Source organism: Marmota flaviventris, chromosome 12, assembly GCF_047511675.1.
Source record: "Marmota flaviventris isolate mMarFla1 chromosome 12, mMarFla1.hap1, whole genome shotgun sequence".
Lineage (NCBI taxonomy): Eukaryota > Metazoa > Chordata > Mammalia > Rodentia > Sciuridae > Marmota > Marmota flaviventris.
The window spans coordinates 105,360,109-105,379,892 of record NC_092509.1 but is presented as its reverse complement, the minus strand read 5'-3'; the positions used below and the strand labels follow the sequence as shown (position 1 = coordinate 105,379,892).

At 42.5% G+C, this 19,784-nt stretch overlaps 1 protein-coding gene and 1 non-coding gene across 3 annotated transcripts in view; both read right to left on the bottom strand.

Annotated features, from left to right (window-relative positions):
- Window positions 1-317: 317 nt before the first annotated feature.
- LOC139701423 (L-selectin-like) overlaps window positions 318-19,784 on the bottom strand; it is a 40,428-nt gene continuing 20,961 nt past the window's right edge. The window contains exons 9-11 of one of the 2 annotated variants that reach the window (XM_071600334.1): window positions 18,965-19,096; window positions 16,559-16,577; window positions 318-782 (exon numbers count right to left, since the gene is read on the bottom strand). In XM_071600334.1, the coding sequence (XP_071456435.1) occupies window positions 716-782; window positions 16,559-16,577; window positions 18,965-19,096 (218 nt within the window). In that variant the 3' untranslated portion in view covers window positions 318-715. Of the gene's footprint in view, window positions 783-13,362; window positions 13,987-16,558; window positions 16,578-18,964; window positions 19,097-19,784 lie in introns of those variants that run through there. The other variant, XM_071600333.1, reaches the window with a different exon arrangement.
- Window positions 15,748-15,821, bottom strand: Trnar-ccu (transfer RNA arginine (anticodon CCU)). The gene has a single exon. It is a non-coding gene; the product is annotated as a tRNA-Arg (tRNA).

The following is a 19,784-nucleotide window of genomic DNA, read 5'->3' as shown; positions in this document are numbered from 1 at the left end:
AAAACAAATTGTATTCAAAGGTTATGGATTTGCTCCTTGTGAGTACAAAGCCAAAGAGCATGAGCAGAAGACAAAAGCATGGAGAAGGACTTATGACCACCATGAGTAGGAAGCACCAGAGTTCTCAGCAAAGCAGTGCCCTCCCTGGAGAACAGAAGCAGGGGGTTCTATTCCGGGAGCCTGTAGAGACTCACTTTAGGGGCAGGCGTGTTCCTGAGCATGCTTGGTTTAAGGTATGCATTTCTGGACAGGCTCATCTTGTTACTGGGAGTGAAGTTACCACTACTTGGCTCTACAAAAATTTGGGAAACAAAGGCTGTGAAGGAAAACAGCTTTATTCAAAACCAGCCTTGAGGAAGATAGAGGAGGCCATTCTTTCTCCAAGATCCATCTTGCAGCAGCTGAGGTGTACAGACAGCTTTCATCAGAGGACAGGTGGATGGTGGGACAAAGGGCCGGAAATGTACATGTGCAGATTCAGTTGGGCTGTGCTAATCAGAAACATGTCACAGTTCATTTCATTAGTACCTGGGGCTAGGCGGAGGCTTCCCGTGTCCACTCTCAGCGGGAGGAAACTCCACATGCCAAAAAGCAGTTATCAGGAAGTTCTGTTTAAAGTTGCTTTTAGTTTTAAAGGGGCTGTGTTTCAGTTTGCCCCTGTTTGGGTTATCCCTCCATCCTGCGGCCTTGTGGTGTCATGTCACCTGGCAACAGTTTATTGTTGTATTGGTGTGTAGATCCCATCATGGAACTCCACCGTGTAAGGATCCAGATACTTGTTCCTAAAGGAAACAAAGCCTGAAATATTTAAAAGCTCTGAAAGACAGAGAATAATAAGAACAAAGCAAATCCAGTCAGCATAGTAGATTTGAATTGATAATCTCTTTAATTCTAATATATTTATCTAATCAAAGAAAACCAACTTGTCTCTAGAAGTAGTCTGTCAGAGATTTGTATCAAAGACTGTCTGTTAGCTAGCGACCTGATACACACTAAGGTTAATTTCATTGTGTAGAAAACTAATCCTCACATTTTCATCTTTAGAATTTAGGTACATTACATGGAATTGTAAAAGAAAAAAAAATTTAATACAGGCTATAAGAATCAATGTTTATTTACCAATTAAGAATACATACATATATGTATGCATGGGTATGTGTGTATATATTTAAATGTTCTTTGTAAGCCAAGTTGCAATGCATACAGTATAACTGAGAACCCCCTTTTAAAATAGCCAGTCTTGAACATGTTTTATACCCAAACTTTTAACCTTAAATTCTTCTTGAGATAGCAGATGAATAAAGTTTGCCCCTTAACTAGAGACATGGCTCATGTTATCTAAAATGACAAGAATAATACAGAAGATTATTATTACATAGAGAGCTTAACAACCTACCAAAAAGATTTAGTTGCCTTGACAGTATGTCAAGATAGTAATCATGATTTACACCATTGTATCCAGACTATGGGGTTTTTAAAGTGTTAGATATTTGTATCAATAAAACAGATCCCAGGGATCCAAGATTGCAGGCTAGAGGGAGGAGCATTGGTCACTCCATGACCTGGGAATACTGCTTCTCTGGGAGTGATAGAGGGACCCCCCCAGCTGCTCCCGAGCAGGGTTCCAGTTCTAAGCATCAGAGCAGAACCCCCAACTACTCGCCCACACAGGGCTCCCGGGTGCCTGAGCGGGACCACTGGAATCAGCACCCACACAGGACTCCTGGCCATCCTCCTGAGCAAGAATCCCAGACGCTGATCCCATGCAGAACACTCGGCTGCTACCCACACACAGGAACTCTGGCTGCCACTCCTGTGTGGACCCCCATTTACCAATGTGGGACTCCCCAGATCACCTCCATCTTGGGATTCTGCGGCCACTGCCATAGTCTCCAAGTAGGGCAGCCTGCCTGCACTGGAGACATTGCACAGGAACTGAAGACAGCCGACAGCCACAACCCTGCACGCCACAGAGCTCATCTCTGAACACGTCACCCAATGCCATTGCCTAGCCCCCACAACCCAACCCAACTCCCATTGCTGAAAGCAGCCGTCTCCATCTTGGGTCACCTTTGTTGTCATCTTTAGTTGGGGCAACTCCCAGTTTGGAACACCGGCTGGGCAGGTACCTATAATCCCCAATTCCCCGCTCTTCCCAGCAGCTGTTAACCCAGCATAGTGACTTCCCAGTACAAAATAGCTCTACAAGACAGGTGCGCAGCCCCCAGAGCACAACCCACAAGACCTCTGGAAACAAAGGTCCCTGTTAGGAAGTAGAAAGGGAGAGGGTGAGTGAGATACAGTTTAGAGACCAGGAACTGTGAGGTCTACAGGCGATATAAGGAGATAAGACACAAGACCTTTATTTTATTTTTTATGTGGTGCTGAGGATTGAACCCAGCACCAAGTGCTCTGCCACTAAGCTACAACCTCAGCCCCGAATCCAGGGACTCTTTACCACTGAACTGCAATCCCAGACCTTTTTATTTTTTGAGACAGGGTCTCACTAACATGCTAATGCTGGCCTTGAATTTGCAATCCTCCTGCCTCAAACCTCCTGAATCACTGAGATTATAGGTGTACACCACCACACCTGGCTAATACTCATTATTTTTCAAGACTCCTGTCTATAAGAGAGACATACATCAATCCTTAAAAATCTTTTAATGTAAGATTTTAACAATAAACTCCCAAACTTAAGAGATTCAAGATGTTAGATTAGAGGAAGTTTGACTTTCCAGTCTCTCTGTGGCTCAGAATCCAAGCAGCAGGTGTACTAGTTCTCAGTGAGGTGGGTGAAAAAGGGAATGCATTGAAATTCAATATTGGACAGAGACTCTTAGAGACCCAGAAATTCAGACGCATTGAATAAAGGACATGAAAGAGTACACTGGAGCCAAGCCAGCAGCGGCAGCCCTGCCAGTCACATCAGGGGGAGGGATACCATAAACAGAAAACAAAAGAAAATGGGCACAGAAAAACCTGTAGAACAGAAAAGCAGCCTGAACTTAGCTGGTCTGGAGGCTGCACTCCTATTTGAAAAGTGTTCTGTTTCTCAATTGGCAAGTGGAGAGGTGAGGTAGGAGCCATCTTGAGGCCACACTGCAGCTTGCTGCCGGGGAACCAGGAAACCCTAGCAAACACTGCCATGCTGTGCTGGCAGGTGCCAGCCGTGTGGCCAGGAGTACCTAGCAGAAAGTGAGTGAAGCAGGCCCAGAGCCTGGACCCAGGGGATTGAAGTCTGAGACTCGGAGGAGAGTATAACTCACTTTCCCTTTGAGTCCAGCTGCTGAAGAGGGTCTGAACTCATGGGTGTATGTAAACATGGGGACTGAGCCTGGGAAGGCCACACTTGTGGGTGTTGAAACGTGGGAGGCCTGTTGAGGGTTGACTCCCCTGCCCTACAAGTGCAGATCTCGGGAGGCCATTGAGATCTAGATGCCCAGTAGAGATTGGCATCTGCCTGCCTAGGGCTGTGCTGATCTAATCTCAGAGCAGAAAAGATAACACCAAATCCAAAGGCCTGAATAAAGCTAAATTCCAGCCACAGGACCTTTCAATTAGAACTGTGCAGCAACCCTGCCCTGGGAGTGCACCAATCTGTTCTGTCCAGACCACACTCCAAGTGACAGTACTTCCCATTATGTCCTACCTTATACCAGCCTCAGCTCCAGGCCTGTCCAGCCAGCAGCTTAGTGAGTAACTCAAAAAGAGGAAGGGGTTAACAACCCCCATCCCTGGTTCTTAGGGGTACATAGCTCAAGAAAAAAACAGAAAAGACAATTCTGGCATCCATCCTTGCCACAGTTCTGACCACCTCAGTGGAGAAACCATTTCATGTTTGATCAAGATTGTGAGTGTGTGTTGTTGTTGTTGTTGCTGTGTTGACTTGCTTATGGAGTTATATAGCTAGATAAGTTTCCCTTTTAATCATTTTTATTTGTTTTGCTGTTGTTGTTGTTTGTTTCATTGTTTTGTCTTTTAGGGTTAGAGGTATTATTTATTTTTTCAGTTAATTGCTTTTCTTTCTCTTCTTTCTTATCCCTCTACTGGCCAAATGCTCTTGTTCTCTCTTTCTATTTACTTTGTTCCTCCTATTTATTTTTTCTCCTCTGTCTTTATAGCCATCACTTGCTACATCTCTTCTGCTTTCTCTCAGTTCACAATTTTGAACATTCTGACCTTTTGTCCTGCCCTGCCATTCATGTTGTTGAGGATGGCACAGTAGACCCCTACTGTTCACTCTAGTGCCAGATCTAGTTCAAAACTATTATTGTTTCTGCTGTCAATTTCTGGTCCCACCATTCCTGGTTTTGTTATAATTAGTGTTTAGCTATTATAGGAGGCACTAGGAATTTATATTAATATTGTAAGTTATTTGCTGCTATTATTTGTCCCTTCCCCTTCTATGAGGTGCTGGGAATCTCCTGGGACACTACAAGTTTCAAGGGTAGAGACTTTGCTGCTGAACTTCACCCAAAACCCAGCCAAGAGATAGCACCTTATTCCCCACACAAATTAACCATACTCAAATTTCAAAGACACTTGAATACAAAGAATAGGTTAGACAAAACCCCCAAACCAATGACCAGGCCCCAAGTAAGAATGGCTCGGTGGGGCACTCAGGTCCCACTCATGGACATTATTCGTACAGTAAAAACAGAATTAGTATAGCCTATGGAAACCACACCTATGAACAGTCTCAATTAAGGCTGTTACCATTCCTTTGTAGAATGTACAGAGTTGTTAACTGAAGAACAGCAATCATGACACGTGTGCCTTGCATAGCCTGCTGTATACAACACAATTGCCAGATCAAAAAGAAAGATCCCACTCCTGTGAGACCAACCAGGACAGTGGTATCCTCAAGCTCTGACACAATACAGACTGTATCAAAATACACTAATCATTACCAAAAAAAAAAAAAAAAAAAAGCAAGGAAACTATACTATAAAATCCACTTGGAAATACATTGAAAATTTCACAACACACACACACACATACACAATATACCTTAACACTTTGCCAAAAGAAGGCTGCATCCCAAAAAGGTCTATACCTAAGCATAGAAGAGAAACATATTCCGACAGATGCACAAAACCCATCACAGGAATATAAGAAATATGAAAATACAAAGTAACATGACACCAGCAGCTGACTCCAAGGTATTTAAGTGGAGGAAATACCTGATAAAGAATTCAAAAGAATTATTATAAAAAAAATTATCAATGAATTCCAACAGAACACTTAAAAATAACTGATTCAATTAAGGATGGTAGTACAGGTTAAGAATGAGAAATGCAATGAGATAGAAACGTTGAAAAAGCAAACAAATCTTTGAAATGAAAGGTACAATAAGTCAAATAAAATGTTCAGTTGAAAGTCTCTCTAATACAGCAGACCACACAGAAGACAAAGTGACTGACTTGGAACACAGACAGTATTAAAGAAAAGAAAATAAACAAACATGGCCATAATATATAAGAACACTGGGACAATATTAAGAGACTGAATTTAAGAATCACTGTAACCAAGAGGGTTGAAAATGTAGGCAAATGGAATGGGTTAATTCAGGGAAACAGTAACAGAAAGTTTCCCAAACCTTGGGAATGAAATCAACATCCAAACACAGGAGGCATGCAAAACCCTAAATAGACAAGATCAAAAAGCACTCCAGCTGGGCATGATGGTGCATGCCTGTTATCCCATGGCTCTGGAGGCAGAGGCAGGAGGATCACAAGTTCAAAGCCAACCTCAGCAACTTAGCAAGGCCTTAAGTAATTCAGTGAGACCCTATCTCAAAATAAAATATAAAAAAAAGGGATAGGGATGTGGCTCAGTGGTTAAACTCTCCTGGAATCACTCCCCAATAACGAAAAAATAAGGACTCATGACACAATATAATTTAAATTCCCAGCATACACAACAAAAACAGAACTTTAAGTCTCAGAAGAAAAATGTCAGGTCACATTTAGAATCTATCCAATCAAAATTACTGCTAATTTCTCAGTACAAGCTCTAAAGTCCAGGATGACTCAGAATGATGTACTCCAACCTCTGAAACAAAATAACTGTGTCAAGTTTGTTATATCCAGCAAACCTATCCTTTAGAATTAAAAAGGAAATTAAAAAAAACCTTCCAATATAAGCAAAAGTTTAAAGAATCCAGGAATACTACTAAGTCACTACTACAGAAAATACTTAAATAAATATTACACAATGAGAAAATCAAAAACAAACTCCAGATCTTGCAAAGGGACAAATATTATTTGAAGAGTAGTAAGCAAATGAAAACTAAAACCAAATTAAAGATTAGAAATAAATCAAAATAGCAGGAATTAATAAACATCTCTATATAATAACCTGACTCTAAATGATCTAAATGCTCAAATTAAAAGACACAGGCTGGTAGAATGAACCAGAAAACAAGAACCAACCAACTTAAGTTGTTTGTAAGAGACTCACCTTAGGCAAAGGTTGAAAATGAAGGGATGGAAATTGATATATTGTGCAAACACAATTTTAAAAAAAACAAGCAGTAGTGGCAACTCATAGATAGCTTGAACTCAAAGATGACTTCAAGCCAAAATTAATCAGAAGAGACATAGAAGGTCACTTTATAATGGTAAAGGGAATAATCCAACAAGAAGATATAACAATAGTACATATTCATTCTTCAAATGTTGGTGTGCCTAATTACATAAAACAGACACTACTTAACCTAAAGACTCAGATAGACCCAAGTACAATAATATTAGGTAATTTCAACATACCTTTCACCAATAGATAGTCATCCAGACATAAACTCAGTTAAGATTCTTTTCACCTAAAAAGTATTACAAATCAGACATCTACAGAATATTTCATCAAATAACAGCTGAATTAACTTTCTTCTCAGCTACTCCTGGAATAATCTCCAAAACAGATCATATTTTTAGCCATAAAGCAACTCTTACTAAATAAAAAAAAATCAAAATAATCCCTTGCATTTTATCAAATCATAATGGAATAAAATTAAAAATCAACAACAACAAAGCTACAGGAAGTATATGAACATGTGAATTTGAACAATTCATTTTTTAAATTATGGATAGAGGAGATCAGGGGAGAAATTTTAAAACTCTTAGAATCAAACAAGAATAGTGACACAACGTAATAGATGTGCTAGGATACTATGAAGGTGGTTCTAAGAATAAATTTACAACTATGAGTATTTACATTAAAAAATCAGGAAGATCCCAAATTAAAAAAAAAAAAAAACTACTGATGCATCACAAGGCCTTAGAAAAACAAGAAAAAAAAAATCCAAAACCAGTAAAAAGGAAGGAAATACTTACAATTAGAGCTAAAATCAATAAGAGAAAGAATTTAAAAATAATACAAAGAATCTATGAAATAAAAAAAGTTTTTTTTTTGAAAAGAAAAAAAAACAAGATTGATAAAGCTTTAGCCAAACTAACCAAAAGAAAAAGAGAAAGACCCAAATTAATAAAATTAAAGATAAAAAAGGAAATATTACCACAGACATCACAGAAATTTTAGAGCATCATTAGGGACCATTTTGAGAAATTATACCCCAACAAATAGAAGAAATGGATAAAATTCTAGACTCATATGATCTACCAAAATTGAATCAAGAGGAGATAGAAAAATTAAAAATTAAACACGTTGATAACTAGCAATGAGATAAACCAGTAATAAAAAAAAATTCCAAAAATAAGAACCCAGGACCAGATGGATTCTCAGCTGAATTCTACCAGACCTATAAAGAAGCACTAAGGCCAATGCTCCTCAAATCATTCCACAAAATGGAAAGGAATGGAACACTTCCAATTCATTCCATGAAGCTAGTATCATACTCATACCCAAACTAGATAATAACATATCAAGGAAATAAAACTACAAACCAATATCCCTGATTAATTTAGATGCAAAAATCCTTAATATAATATTAGTAAATAGTATTCAACAACATATTAAGATTTTACTTCATGTAAAAGTTGGTTTTACCCCAGAGATGTAAGGATGTTTTAATCTATGGAAATCAATAAATGTAATTTATCACATAAATAGAATTAAGGACCAAAAAATCTTAGTCATCTCAATATATGCAAAGAAAGCCTTTGACAAATTTCAGCATCCATTCACAGTAAAAATACTGAAGAAAAACTAGGAATAGATGAACCTAGCTCTGCATCATAAAAGCTATATATGAAAAACCCAAAACCAACATCATAGTAACTAGGAAAAAAATGAAAGCATTCCCTTTAAAATCTGGACCAAGACAAGGATGCCCACTATCACCACTCCAATTTATATATTACTAGAAATTCTAGCCAGAGCAGTTAGGCAAGAGAAGGAAATAAAAAGGATAATAATAGGAAAGGAAAATGTCAAACATCACTGTTTGCAGATGATATGATCCTATACTTAGAAGGGTCCAAAAAGTTCCACCAAAAGACTGCAAAATAAATAAATTCATCAAAGTAGGTTACAAAATCAACATACAAAAATAAATAGCTTTCCTATATACCTATATGATATCTTCTGAGAAAGAAACCAGGAAAACAATCCCATTCACAATAGCCTCAAAACAATAAAGTAAAATATCTACGAATAAGTCTAACCAAGGGGCTGAAAGACTTCTACAATGAAAACCATGGAACATTGAGGAAAGAAACTGAAGAAGACACAAGAAGATGGAAAGACTTCCCATGTTTATGGATACGCAGGATTAACATTGCTAAATGGACATATTACCAAAAGCAATATACAGATTCAATGCAATCCCCATCAACCTAGCAATAACAGTCTTCACAGAACTAGCAAACACCACCCTCAAATTCATTTGGAAGAATAAAAGACCCAGAATAGCTAAAGCAGTTCTAAGCAAACACACACACACACACACACACACACACACACACACACACGAGCTTTATTCAGTCATTAAGAAAAATGAAATTATGTCATTTGCAGGAGAATGGGTAGAACTTAAGAACATTATGTTAAGCAAAATAATTCAACTCAGAAAGTCAGGGTTTGTAGGGTTTCTCTCACATGTGGAACTAGAGAGGAAAAAGGGAAAGAAGCCGAGGTGGGCTATCATGAAAACTGAAAGGAGTCCAGTAAAGTGGAAGAGAGGCCCCAGGGGAGAGAGGAGGAAAAGCAACAGGGCAGACCTGGGGATTCCGCTGAAGGATTCATATCGGTCTATTGTGCACATTTACCAATATGTAACAAAGAGTCCCACCGTTATGTATAATTATAATGCACAAAAAATAAAAGCATTAAAAGACATTACTATCCTATGTCTTTAGGTAGAAAATAAAAGACATTTAAAAGTAATACAAATCCAGAAGAAGTAAACAGATATGAAATCAAATTAGAAACATAGATCTACATTCACTGCCAAAAGAAATAGTCCTTTTTCTAGTGAAAAAGATTCTACAACATTTAACTGCAGCAAACTAGGCTCTGGATATCATCAGAGCACAAGAGACATTTAATCACTTTGAGGGGCATTTTATAAAAGAAAGAAGTGAAACACTTCGCTGATTAGAAAAGTAAAACACAGGTAGTTTGTACAGAAACCATAAATGGAAAGTTTCTGAGTTGTTCTACAAGCGACACCACATAAACTCATTTTCTACTCTACATTAAAAAAGGGACTGATGTTTGTTTCCAGAGAATTTTTTAGAAGGAACGTTAAAATCAAATGAAAACAGGCTTGCAATTAGTTTTCACTGGAAGCTAATTAACATTCATTTCATTTTTTAAGCAATGACAAACAGAGTCTTTAAATTAACATGAATCTTTTTTAATAAGGGTGTTTTGAAAATAAAACAAAATAAGCAATTTAAGTACATAGAATCAAAAAGTGTAGTAAACAAAGTAAACAAAATAGGAGTTCATACTAAAGTTATCCTGGGTATCCCAGGGAGAGAGATTTCGAGGACCCTGGGCTGTTTGCTCTGGTATGTTTTAATTAAGTTTTGCTTTTTTTTTTTTTTTTTTGAGGCTTTTCTGATGACTGAAGAAAGAGTCATGCTAATGAAATGTCAAAAGTGTTGGTCAGTTAAATATGCTGCTTTTAGGAAGTCCTCCCTAATGTTTCACTATGAGCTGAAGATTCCTTCTTTGCATCTAAGAAAGCCCTATACACCAAGGGATATGTGTGCCAGCTCAAGGTACCGGGGAGACCAGGCCATAACTACTTACTCCTCCTGGACAAGTGGCCGGAATGGGGAGTGGGGTATGTTCCTCTGAAGATTTATGCAGATAAGTCTGTCCTGCAGCCATCACATTTTGTCCTTTTTCAAGTCAGTTGTCAAGTAACAAACAAAACAGCTGCCTGAATCAGAGTGTGCTTTTAGATGTACAGACATGCAGTGTTACAGTGGATACTAACTCCTTTTTAATCATGGAGAAAAACAAGAAATGAAACCAAAATCAAACCACATGGTTCCCCTCAAAAAGACAAAACATCTGGGAATTTGGCTGTCAGCATTTTATACACATTCCCAGGTGAAGCCCCCAAATGGCTACCCAATGGAGGGTGAAGGGCTTATTTCAGGTGCTAATAGTGCAGATCAAATTCTCAGGGGCACCCTACAGTGGCTCTCCAGGCTGGAACCCATCTGTTTTCTGAAACCTTCCTCTTTCACCAACAAAACTGTACAGGCATTTGATGCTGCAGCAGTAAAGAAGGGAGTAACTGGGATGGAAGATGTCCAGGCAGCTCCTGGGATTCCCCGGAAATTCCCACTGCACTTTCCTCTAGCCGTGAGCAGTCCACCCCCTTCTTCCTCAGTGTCATTAGTCTCCTCTGTGGAGACTGCTGGGCCCAGGGGTGGGGGACTCTTTCTCCCTGATGCTTAACAAAAACTATTACTGGGAACAAAGTTTCCACCACTGGACTCCACTAAAATTCATCAGACAAATTTTGGTGAAGAAAAATAGGCATATTCAAAGTCGGCCTTGAGACAGGGAGGGTCTGTCTCCAACCTCAGTCTCTGGGGGGCTCAGCTGTGTGAACATCTTGTATAAGAGAAGGGGAGTACAGGGGGACAGGAGGCAGGAAAGGGCCATACATAGATGCAGTGGGTCTGCCAATGAGAAACTTGACACAATGCGTTTCCTGGGCACCTGCGGGGGTTCCCTGGTGGCTTCTCAGTTTCCATTCTCAGCAGGAGGAAACTCCAGATGCAGAAAAGCAATTATCAGGAAGCTCCCTTTAATTTTAAAGTTACTTTGAATCATAAAGGGCTCTATTTCAAGCTCAAGGTCATAAAGCACATAGTAAAAGGTTAAAATGACAGACACATTAAGGTAGTGGATGCCAGTGTTTCTGGGCATGCTCTATTTGACATGATCCAAGTTTACCCAGGAGCCCAAATGGGAAGAGTTAGAGTGATCTCATGGTCCTGAGGATCATGGCTAGATCTTCAAAATTTTCCACAAAAGTTTAGGTGAAACAAAGGAAAAGACACTATGAAGGTGCATTAATGTATGAGCTTGCCCTGAAGGTGCCCTGGCTTAGTAGCCAGCACAGTCACACAAGTGAGCCCAGCGGACAGCACTGGGCTCCTCAGCACTGACCCGGGACTGCCAATCTGCATGAGGGTGTTTTTTTAATATTTAAAAAAAAATTAGTTGTTGATGGATCTTTATTTTATTCATTTATTTATATACAGTGCTGAGAATGGAACCGAGTGCCTTACATGTGTGAGGCAAGCACTCCACCACTGAGCCACGAGCCCAGCCCAGCATTAGGGTTTGATCAAAGTAGCACTGACGAAACTAAACTGAGTTTGCTTTCTTTTGAGAGGTCAGAATTGATTCAAACCCACATTTGTGAAAGCATTTAGACCAGGAGCTTTTCCCATTCCAGTCTCTAACTTATCTTTGTGAGTTCATGGGCATTTTGATCATATCCTTGACTCATACTTTTGTTAAGAATAAAAGAGGGGCAGGAGTTGTAGCTCAGTGGAACAGCGCTTGCCTAGCACGTGGGAGGCATATAAATAAATAAAAATAAAGGTTCATGCACAACTAAAAAAAATAACAATAGAAGAGATAAGTTCACACTGAAGAAAAACAGCAAAGGAGGGGCTTTCCTGAAACATTTTCATAACCCATATTTAACCAGAGTCTGTTTTGTTTTTCATTTCTGAATGTCTGAGTCAACCCTTCAGTGCTTTTTACCTATGTCTACATTTGTTTCTTTCTCTCTTCTTTCCTTCTCATGACCTCACAGAAGCTAAGTTTCCTTACACAGACACCTCACTTCCACACTAGCACTCCTTCAGTTCCCCCCACACTGTGGACTCTCACCTCTCCCTTGAAGGCTTCTCAGGAAAAGGCAGCTTTCTCCTGAAGCCTTTGGAGGCTGACTAAGATCAGTTTCAGATAATCATAGTTTTAAATGACCACACTCTTATCATCACCATGGAGACGACTACTGCTAATCCATCAGCACTGGACACACCACTAGCAGAACTGCACTAGGACAAGCTCTGTGCCCAGATGCAGGGAAAGCCCAGTCCAGCCACACTCTGTTCAGGGCCCCCAAGGAGGCTGCGTGCCTCAGGAGATGTTGGGAGCCCACGAGATCAGCAGGACCACGGGACAAAGGAGGTGGAGTTTCGCGATCACTCCTGTTTCCCTGTCCCTCTCATGGGTTGTGGCTGCTTGGTGATGGCAGATTTTCTTCCTGTCTGTTCCATGGCACTTGTGGACAATGGCCAAGTCAAGAGGGAGAAGAGAGGCAGCCAAGAGGCACGTCAGCTGTCAGAGAGCAGGAACTGGGGGAAACATGGACGCCTGCGGATAACTTTCTAGACCACACACATCTTACTCCCCAAAGCAGTCTCCACTGGGGTCCTTGGCCCTGATGTCCCAGTGAGGGCTGCCAGCACAGGCAGTGAGTCTGTGCAGGTCGTGCACTGCACAACTTCAGGGTGCCCCGGGAGCCACATGAATGTGGATGACACATCCTTGCAGCTGTGCAAGATGGAGAGCCTCTGGCACTAGCCCTTGCTGTAATGCAGAACCTGAAATGACTCTGGAAGGGAAAGTGCAATCCTTACCCAAAGCTGCTTCTCTTAAGAGGCACAAAGTCATAGCAAGGCTGGTCTGGCCATGGGGCAAGGAGGTATTTCTGACTAGGTTCTGATGGGGCCTGTTCTCTCCTGAGAATCCAGCCCTGATCAGGTGAAGTCTCATCACATGCCATGGAGAGAGGTTTGCTGCAACTTGCCCTAAGGGCGCACTTTCTGATGCTCTCTCTGATTCATTTGGACACACATCTACCGAGGGTCAAGCAACCAACTGGACTTTCTGGAGATCTGGCACAATCTCTGCCTTTAAGGAGCATCCAATTTTATTGGAAAGAAATCAGAACATATTACAATTTAAAAAACAGACTGAGTTAGAAGTTTAGATCATACTTAAGTCCAAAATTGCCCGGTACAGACTGACCTTGTAGAGGGACGCCAGGGAGGGGAGACTGCCTCTGGCTGGCCAAGGTGAGAGCTAGTGAAGAAGGAGGGCGAGGGGGGTGCTGCCAGGAGTCTAAGGGCTGGAGCAGGAGGTGGTAGGAGACCTGGGGCAGGGGAAGGGGCATTCAGCAGGAGTCAGGGAGTCCCTCTCCTGCACAGCTGAGGAGATGCCACCTGCAGCCAGCATTTCAGTGAGGCTTCTTGTGTGTTAACAATGGTGCTCAGAAAGAAGCAGGGACTCAGACGTGTGGATGGGTCTCACAGGAAGAGACAGAGGCACCCACGACTTCCAAACAGCTCTGGCCATCACCGTGTCCCTTCCTTTGTTTGGTGCTGAGATGCTGTGTGTGGAAGTTGGCCAGCTGAGAAGGGAGATGGCCGAGGAGGCGGGCAGGCTGCAGGTGGCTGGATAGGAGGGCCTCCCTTACACAGGTGAGCTGCAGCGCAGTGGGACCCTTCAGCGTGAGCAGAGCCCTTTGATTTACTGCAGTCGGAAAGCAATGATACCATCAATTTTACGAATTTTCTATGTGAGTGTCGCCCCTCAGATATATGGAGGACAGAGGGCATGAGGTTTGATCTTCATTAAAACTGAGACTGTAGTCACACATGTGTCAACTTTTACTGTATTTAAGTGTGTGTGGACATGCAAGACACTGAATTGAAACTGGAAACAAAGAATCAGGATTGAGCAAGTCAGGTGTCATTCCAGAGCCGTCCTTTACTCTATGGACTTGAGAGTCCCCACAGAGAAGGTAGCAAAAGACTGAGCTGCAGGGCACAGTGACACATGGCTGTGATCCCAGTGACTGAGGAGGCTGAGGCAGAAGGACAGCAAATTCAAGGTCAGCCTCAGCACCTTAGTGAGATGCTGGGATGTAGCCGGGGTAAAGCACCAGCACCAAAATCAACCAGCACCAATCCAAAAGAAAAAAGCACACACACACACACACACACACACACACACACACACACAAGAACAGTGGGCTGGGGATGGGGTGATGAGTATGGGGCAAAAGGGAGCAGAAAAAGTTTTTAATCACAAAGAAATACTTCCAGGTGCACCGGAGGGAAAACTGCATCTTTCATGTAGGAGACACCACAATACCAAAATAGAAGGGAGCCCCTGATCTATGTCCCCATTCACTTACCCCACAACCCTCCTTCAGAGCCAGACTTTAAATACATACACACATGTTCCACCTCCCCTCCTCATCCCAATGACTCCTCAGCCCTTTGCCCTCTGACTTCATCTTGTGTCTGCACTGGGAACGCTCTCCCAGGGATGCCATGTTATAGCCCCTGGAAACTTGCTGTTCTTCCAGCCACATCGAGACTATTTCCATTTTCTTCTTCCCTAGATTTGTGGCCCCTGAGTCTCCCTCCCCTTGCTTGGGCCCGTCTCCTTCTCCTCCTTCCTTAGCTGACTTAGATACTGATGCTCCTCTGGCTGCCACCCTCTCCCAGGTCCTCTTCCTTTCCCACGCTCCCATTGTCCCTGGGTTACTGTGCACCCTCCTGTGATGGCCGTCACCTCCTGAAATGAGAGAACCCCCAAATCCATATCTCCTGCCCTTTGTGCTGGGAGAGACCCAACACACTGTGGGTGACCCTCAGACACCTGAAGCTCAGCATGTACAAACCTGAGCTTGAGATCTTCACGTCCCAAATTGCTCCTTCTCTTATGTTCATGTCTCAGCGGTAAACACCACCCCCCCCCCAGTAGTTCCCAGGTCGGACTCAGGCAGCCTCTTTGACTCTTCTGGCTCTCTCTCTCTCTCTCTGTGTCTCTCTGCCAATTACGCACCACATTCAGTTGATCCTACCTCTTGTCGCCTCATGAGTCCAGCCTCACTGTGGTTTCTCTAAACAGGCACCCTGAGCTTTAACCTCGTAACTCCAAATGTCTCCAGACTGGTGTTTTTGCCTCAGACTCACCCACCTCTGGGTCTGCACTCCGGGAAGGGTGATCCCCACAAGATGTGAGATGCACACACTGCATCAGTGTCCCTGGTGACATCCCACAGAGCTCAGCATGAGACCCCGCTCCTAGTGTGCCTTATATACAGCTTCCGGATCTGGCCTTGGTGCCCCGTCTCCCCGGCTTCTCTGCTGCACTGTGAGCTACAGCCCCCTGAATGCTAAGATTTTCTCAGTGATGATTGGTGGCTGGTTGGGTGGTTGAGCAAGCCCCAGCTTCTTCAGGAATCATCTGGCTTCATTTGCAGCATTTTTGTTTGTTTGTTTGTGGTGCTGGGGATTGAACCCAGGGCCTTGTGCATAGGAGGCAAGCACTCTACCAACTGAGCTACATCCCCAGCCCTCACACACAGCATTTTAAAAGCAGCTGTGTTGTCCAGCTGGGCACTGAGTACCTCACCAAGTCTCATCTCCACAGTTGTTTTCTCCTACACTCGCCTCTTTAAAATTCCAAAGCAAGCCACTAAACTCGTAAACCTGAAATCTCCGGCCGTCATCAGTGCTGCCAGGTGGTCCATGAATTTCTATGTGTCCTCAACTCTTCTCAACATTCTGCAATATTTCTCCAATTAAAGCACTAGAGTTTCAATACCAGAGTTAGAAAAAAAAGATTTAATATATTAAATTCGGGGTCTGGGGTTGTACTTTCTTCCTAAGGCGTGATGTATACTAGTTGCTTAATAAATGCTTGTGGGATGGAGTGTTTCTCAGTGACCATGTGAAGTCTCCATGTGTGTTCACACAGAACAGAAAAAAACAACACAATGCTTCTAACACTTAAAGAAACTTCAGGGACAATCAGGAAAAGCTCCCTTTACACAACAATTCTTCCTAATAGAGAGTTATTTACACATTCATATATTTTGCTTTATAAGCACCAAAAAAAAAAAGACACCCAAATTTTAAGAAGCTAGCAATTTATTACTTTACCTAAAAACTTCATTTAGATGAGACTCCCATGGTGTTAACCATGGAATTAATGTGACTAGCCATAACAATAAAAAATATTTTAAGAAGCATTTTCTACTTAGAAAAAGGATCAACAAATATGGAAATTACTCACTGATAAAACTTACCGTATCTGAGATTTCGTGCCTAAAAATAGAAAAGAGAAATGGCATCAACAAAGAGTAGACAATTTCAATTTTAAAAGTAACGGGAAAGGAAGATTCCCATCCCCAAAACTATGTTTTGAAATATATTATGCAATTGTTAGGTGGACCCCTATGTGTCTAGAGGCCCCCAAGGCCCCTTTAGCTTGGTGTGCAGTTTCAATCGACCTTGGTAGGTTCCCAGGCACAGCAGGCTATGGATGCAGAGCCTCATGGCTCAATCCCTCACTGTGCTGCTCACAAACACAGACATCTGGGCTGAACTGCCTGCTGGGGACACCAACTATGCCCAGCCACCTGTCAGTCCACATCTCAGGGCAGCTGCTCATCATCTGCTGCCTTTCCCCGGATTTTTTGAACCTAACAATCTAAAAGATTCTCAGAAGCATCCTGTATATGAATACAAATTATTATTTTTCACTCCTAATTCTAAACACATCAGCTGAGGCTCTGTGATTTTAGACTGAAGAAGACCAAGCCATCATGTCTAGCATTGCCTCTGTAGCAATATATTCTCCACACGTTAAAGAAATAACTTACAATTAAAACTTTGGAAGAGAAAGCCACTTACATGAAAGTCAGAGATCCTGGTAGAAGATTCACAAATGGAGACATCTACACGTTGCATTAACTCTGACTTCCCACAGAGTCAGGGATCTCTGGGGCTCTGGCTCTTGGTGGCATAACTATAACTAGCCTAAGTGCCGGTTATCTGTTTCCTGTTTGCTCCATACTGATTCCCACAGCAGGGCATGCAGTTTTCAAGTTATCAGACTGAGATCTTGTACAGAAATGACTCCCAGGTAAAAAACTTAAAAAACAATCCTACTGCCTTTCTCACCTACTCACACAAGAGTCTTAGCCAGCTCACCCCTCGTGAAAAACACATGACCTTGATTCTATTCTTTGAATTTCGGGCTAAAAGCTAAGAATTTGGAGACAAGCATCCTCCTTACAAAGGTGACTTTCATCCCCAAAGTCCTTAAAGTTCCACATCCAGGGCAGGGCACATCCCAGGGCAGGGCACAGGTGTAACTAACACTCTATTCTCCAGCCCCTGGCTCTGCCCTCATCACCCAAGGCAGGAAGAAAGAAAGGACAGTACAGGTCAGGCTTGGACGTCTCCATGGAAGTAATGGTCACTGGTGACAGGCAGCTGTCACTCTTCTTTCCCCAAGTACTGAGGGAATGTGATGGTGGAATCCAGTCCCCTGGAATTCACAGCAGCAGGGAGGACACTGTGTCTGCTCAGTGCTCTCAGGTGTTAGTTACTGAGGTTCTTCCTCCCAGGCTGTGCCCCCTCCACTGTCTTTCAAGTTGGTGAGAAAATGAATCTGGCATCTCCCTAACTGTGGATGAAAGATTGGATCAGAGTGCAAGACCAGGGGCTGGAGGAGAAGAATCCTGGAATTGCCACTGTGCATGGCATCCCACATCCAGTGACAGAACACATGCTGCCTTACTGGCAGGAAGGGAAACTTAACTGTCAACCCATTGATGCCACAGAGAGTTAGCACAGAGGAGTTGGTCCGCACTTGCTTTGAGGCGGTCCATGGCCCCTGAACTTGAGACAGGTGTATCTTAAAAGCTGCCCAGTGCCTGTGAGTTGTAGCTGTGAATGGTTCTGCCAAGGGAGTTGGCCACATGTGGCAGTGCACACCCAAGGCCTGCTGCAGACTGTTGCCCACCTTCAGGGGTGGGCCCTGCAGGGGCAACGGGGAGTGACACTGTGTGCCTCTCTGCTGGTGTTCCACTCTGAGTCCAGGAAGCAGACAGTAGCTGCTCAGGGCAGCCCTGCTCTGCCTTCTCCTCTCCAGCCCAGGCTGGAGGGCGGTGCGCATGGAGTACTTGCTCACATCTGTGGCCTTCCTTGGTGGTAGACAGCAGGGAGAGGATGGGCGGTTTCCCCGGGGACAGTCCAGAAACAGACAAGACAGGGACTCTTCAAGAAGTCAGGCTTTTGAGAGCAGCACCTGAAAACCTTGGTGGATGTTAGGTTCACTTCCCAGTGAAACTGTAAAACTGAAATCAGAGGCATGTAGGTGCTTAGAGGACAGAGATTATGCCTCCCTTTCTCACAATTAAATAAGAGTAAACATCTCAGTTAGTTGTTATCCCCCTAGCAAGATGTCTTCAAGATAATAGGCATTTTCAAAATTTGCCTAATGAAAAATAAGTCAGCCAGCCTGCTTTAATGGAGGTGTGTCCTGGGTTGATTTACATGTCTCCAGGGACTGACTTCTCTAGAACTTTAAGCTTGGCATCCTGCTTCAAATGAATCTATTACACTCAATTTCCTGTGAGGCTCTTTCTTTCTTTCTTTTTAACTTTATACTTCTTTTATTTTCATATGAAGTTAAATTCACTTACCTTTTCTTAATCGCCTAGTGACACAAATGATAAATGTCAACCCAGAGAATGCAGTGACTATGGCTGCCACTGAAATGAGGAGTGAGTTATGGAGAACAAGAATTTTCTTGATCTTTGAGAAACTGTCTGATTCTGAAACAGAAGGCAGGAAGGCACATATGAGACCACAGCATCATTTCCTTGGTGCAGCTCCTGATTCTTGACATTTTCCCTCCTGGCTTCCCATTACAGCCCCTTGATGGCCTTGACAGATGGGATGCATGGGAAGGCCCCCCCAGGAGTCTACCGCAGAATCAGACTGGCCCAGCCTTTAACCTAGTGCCTAGAGATTCTCTGTCGCCTGATGGGTGATTGGTAGAATTCCTGGGAATGTCTACAAATTCTTGGCAAGAAAAAGTTATCATTGTATTGAGCTTTGTTCAATGGTTGGACCTCAGACACAGAGAAGATCTACAAAGTCAGATACAGCTTCAGGAAAAAGAGAAGCCAATGATTGACCTGGGAAACTTGTCAAAGGAAACTACTAGTATTTTTACTTTAAAGCACAGTGCAATCCTAAGCACTAGAGTTTATGTGCCAAGACCTGCACTGATCTATCAAGTGATGTAGACCTACCACCTCCCTCCACTTCCTTCCCCAACAAGGAAAAGGACTCAGTTACACATCCTTTGTGAATATAAACTTGGTTCATTTGTAGTTTCGTTTTTATTAAGAAAAAGTTCCAATGTGAGAAACCTGCCTTGGATACCTCCTGATGAAGGAAGCTACTTCCCATGTTGGCACAGGGTCCAACTGGGGCCCTTGAACCTCTAGCTGCTTT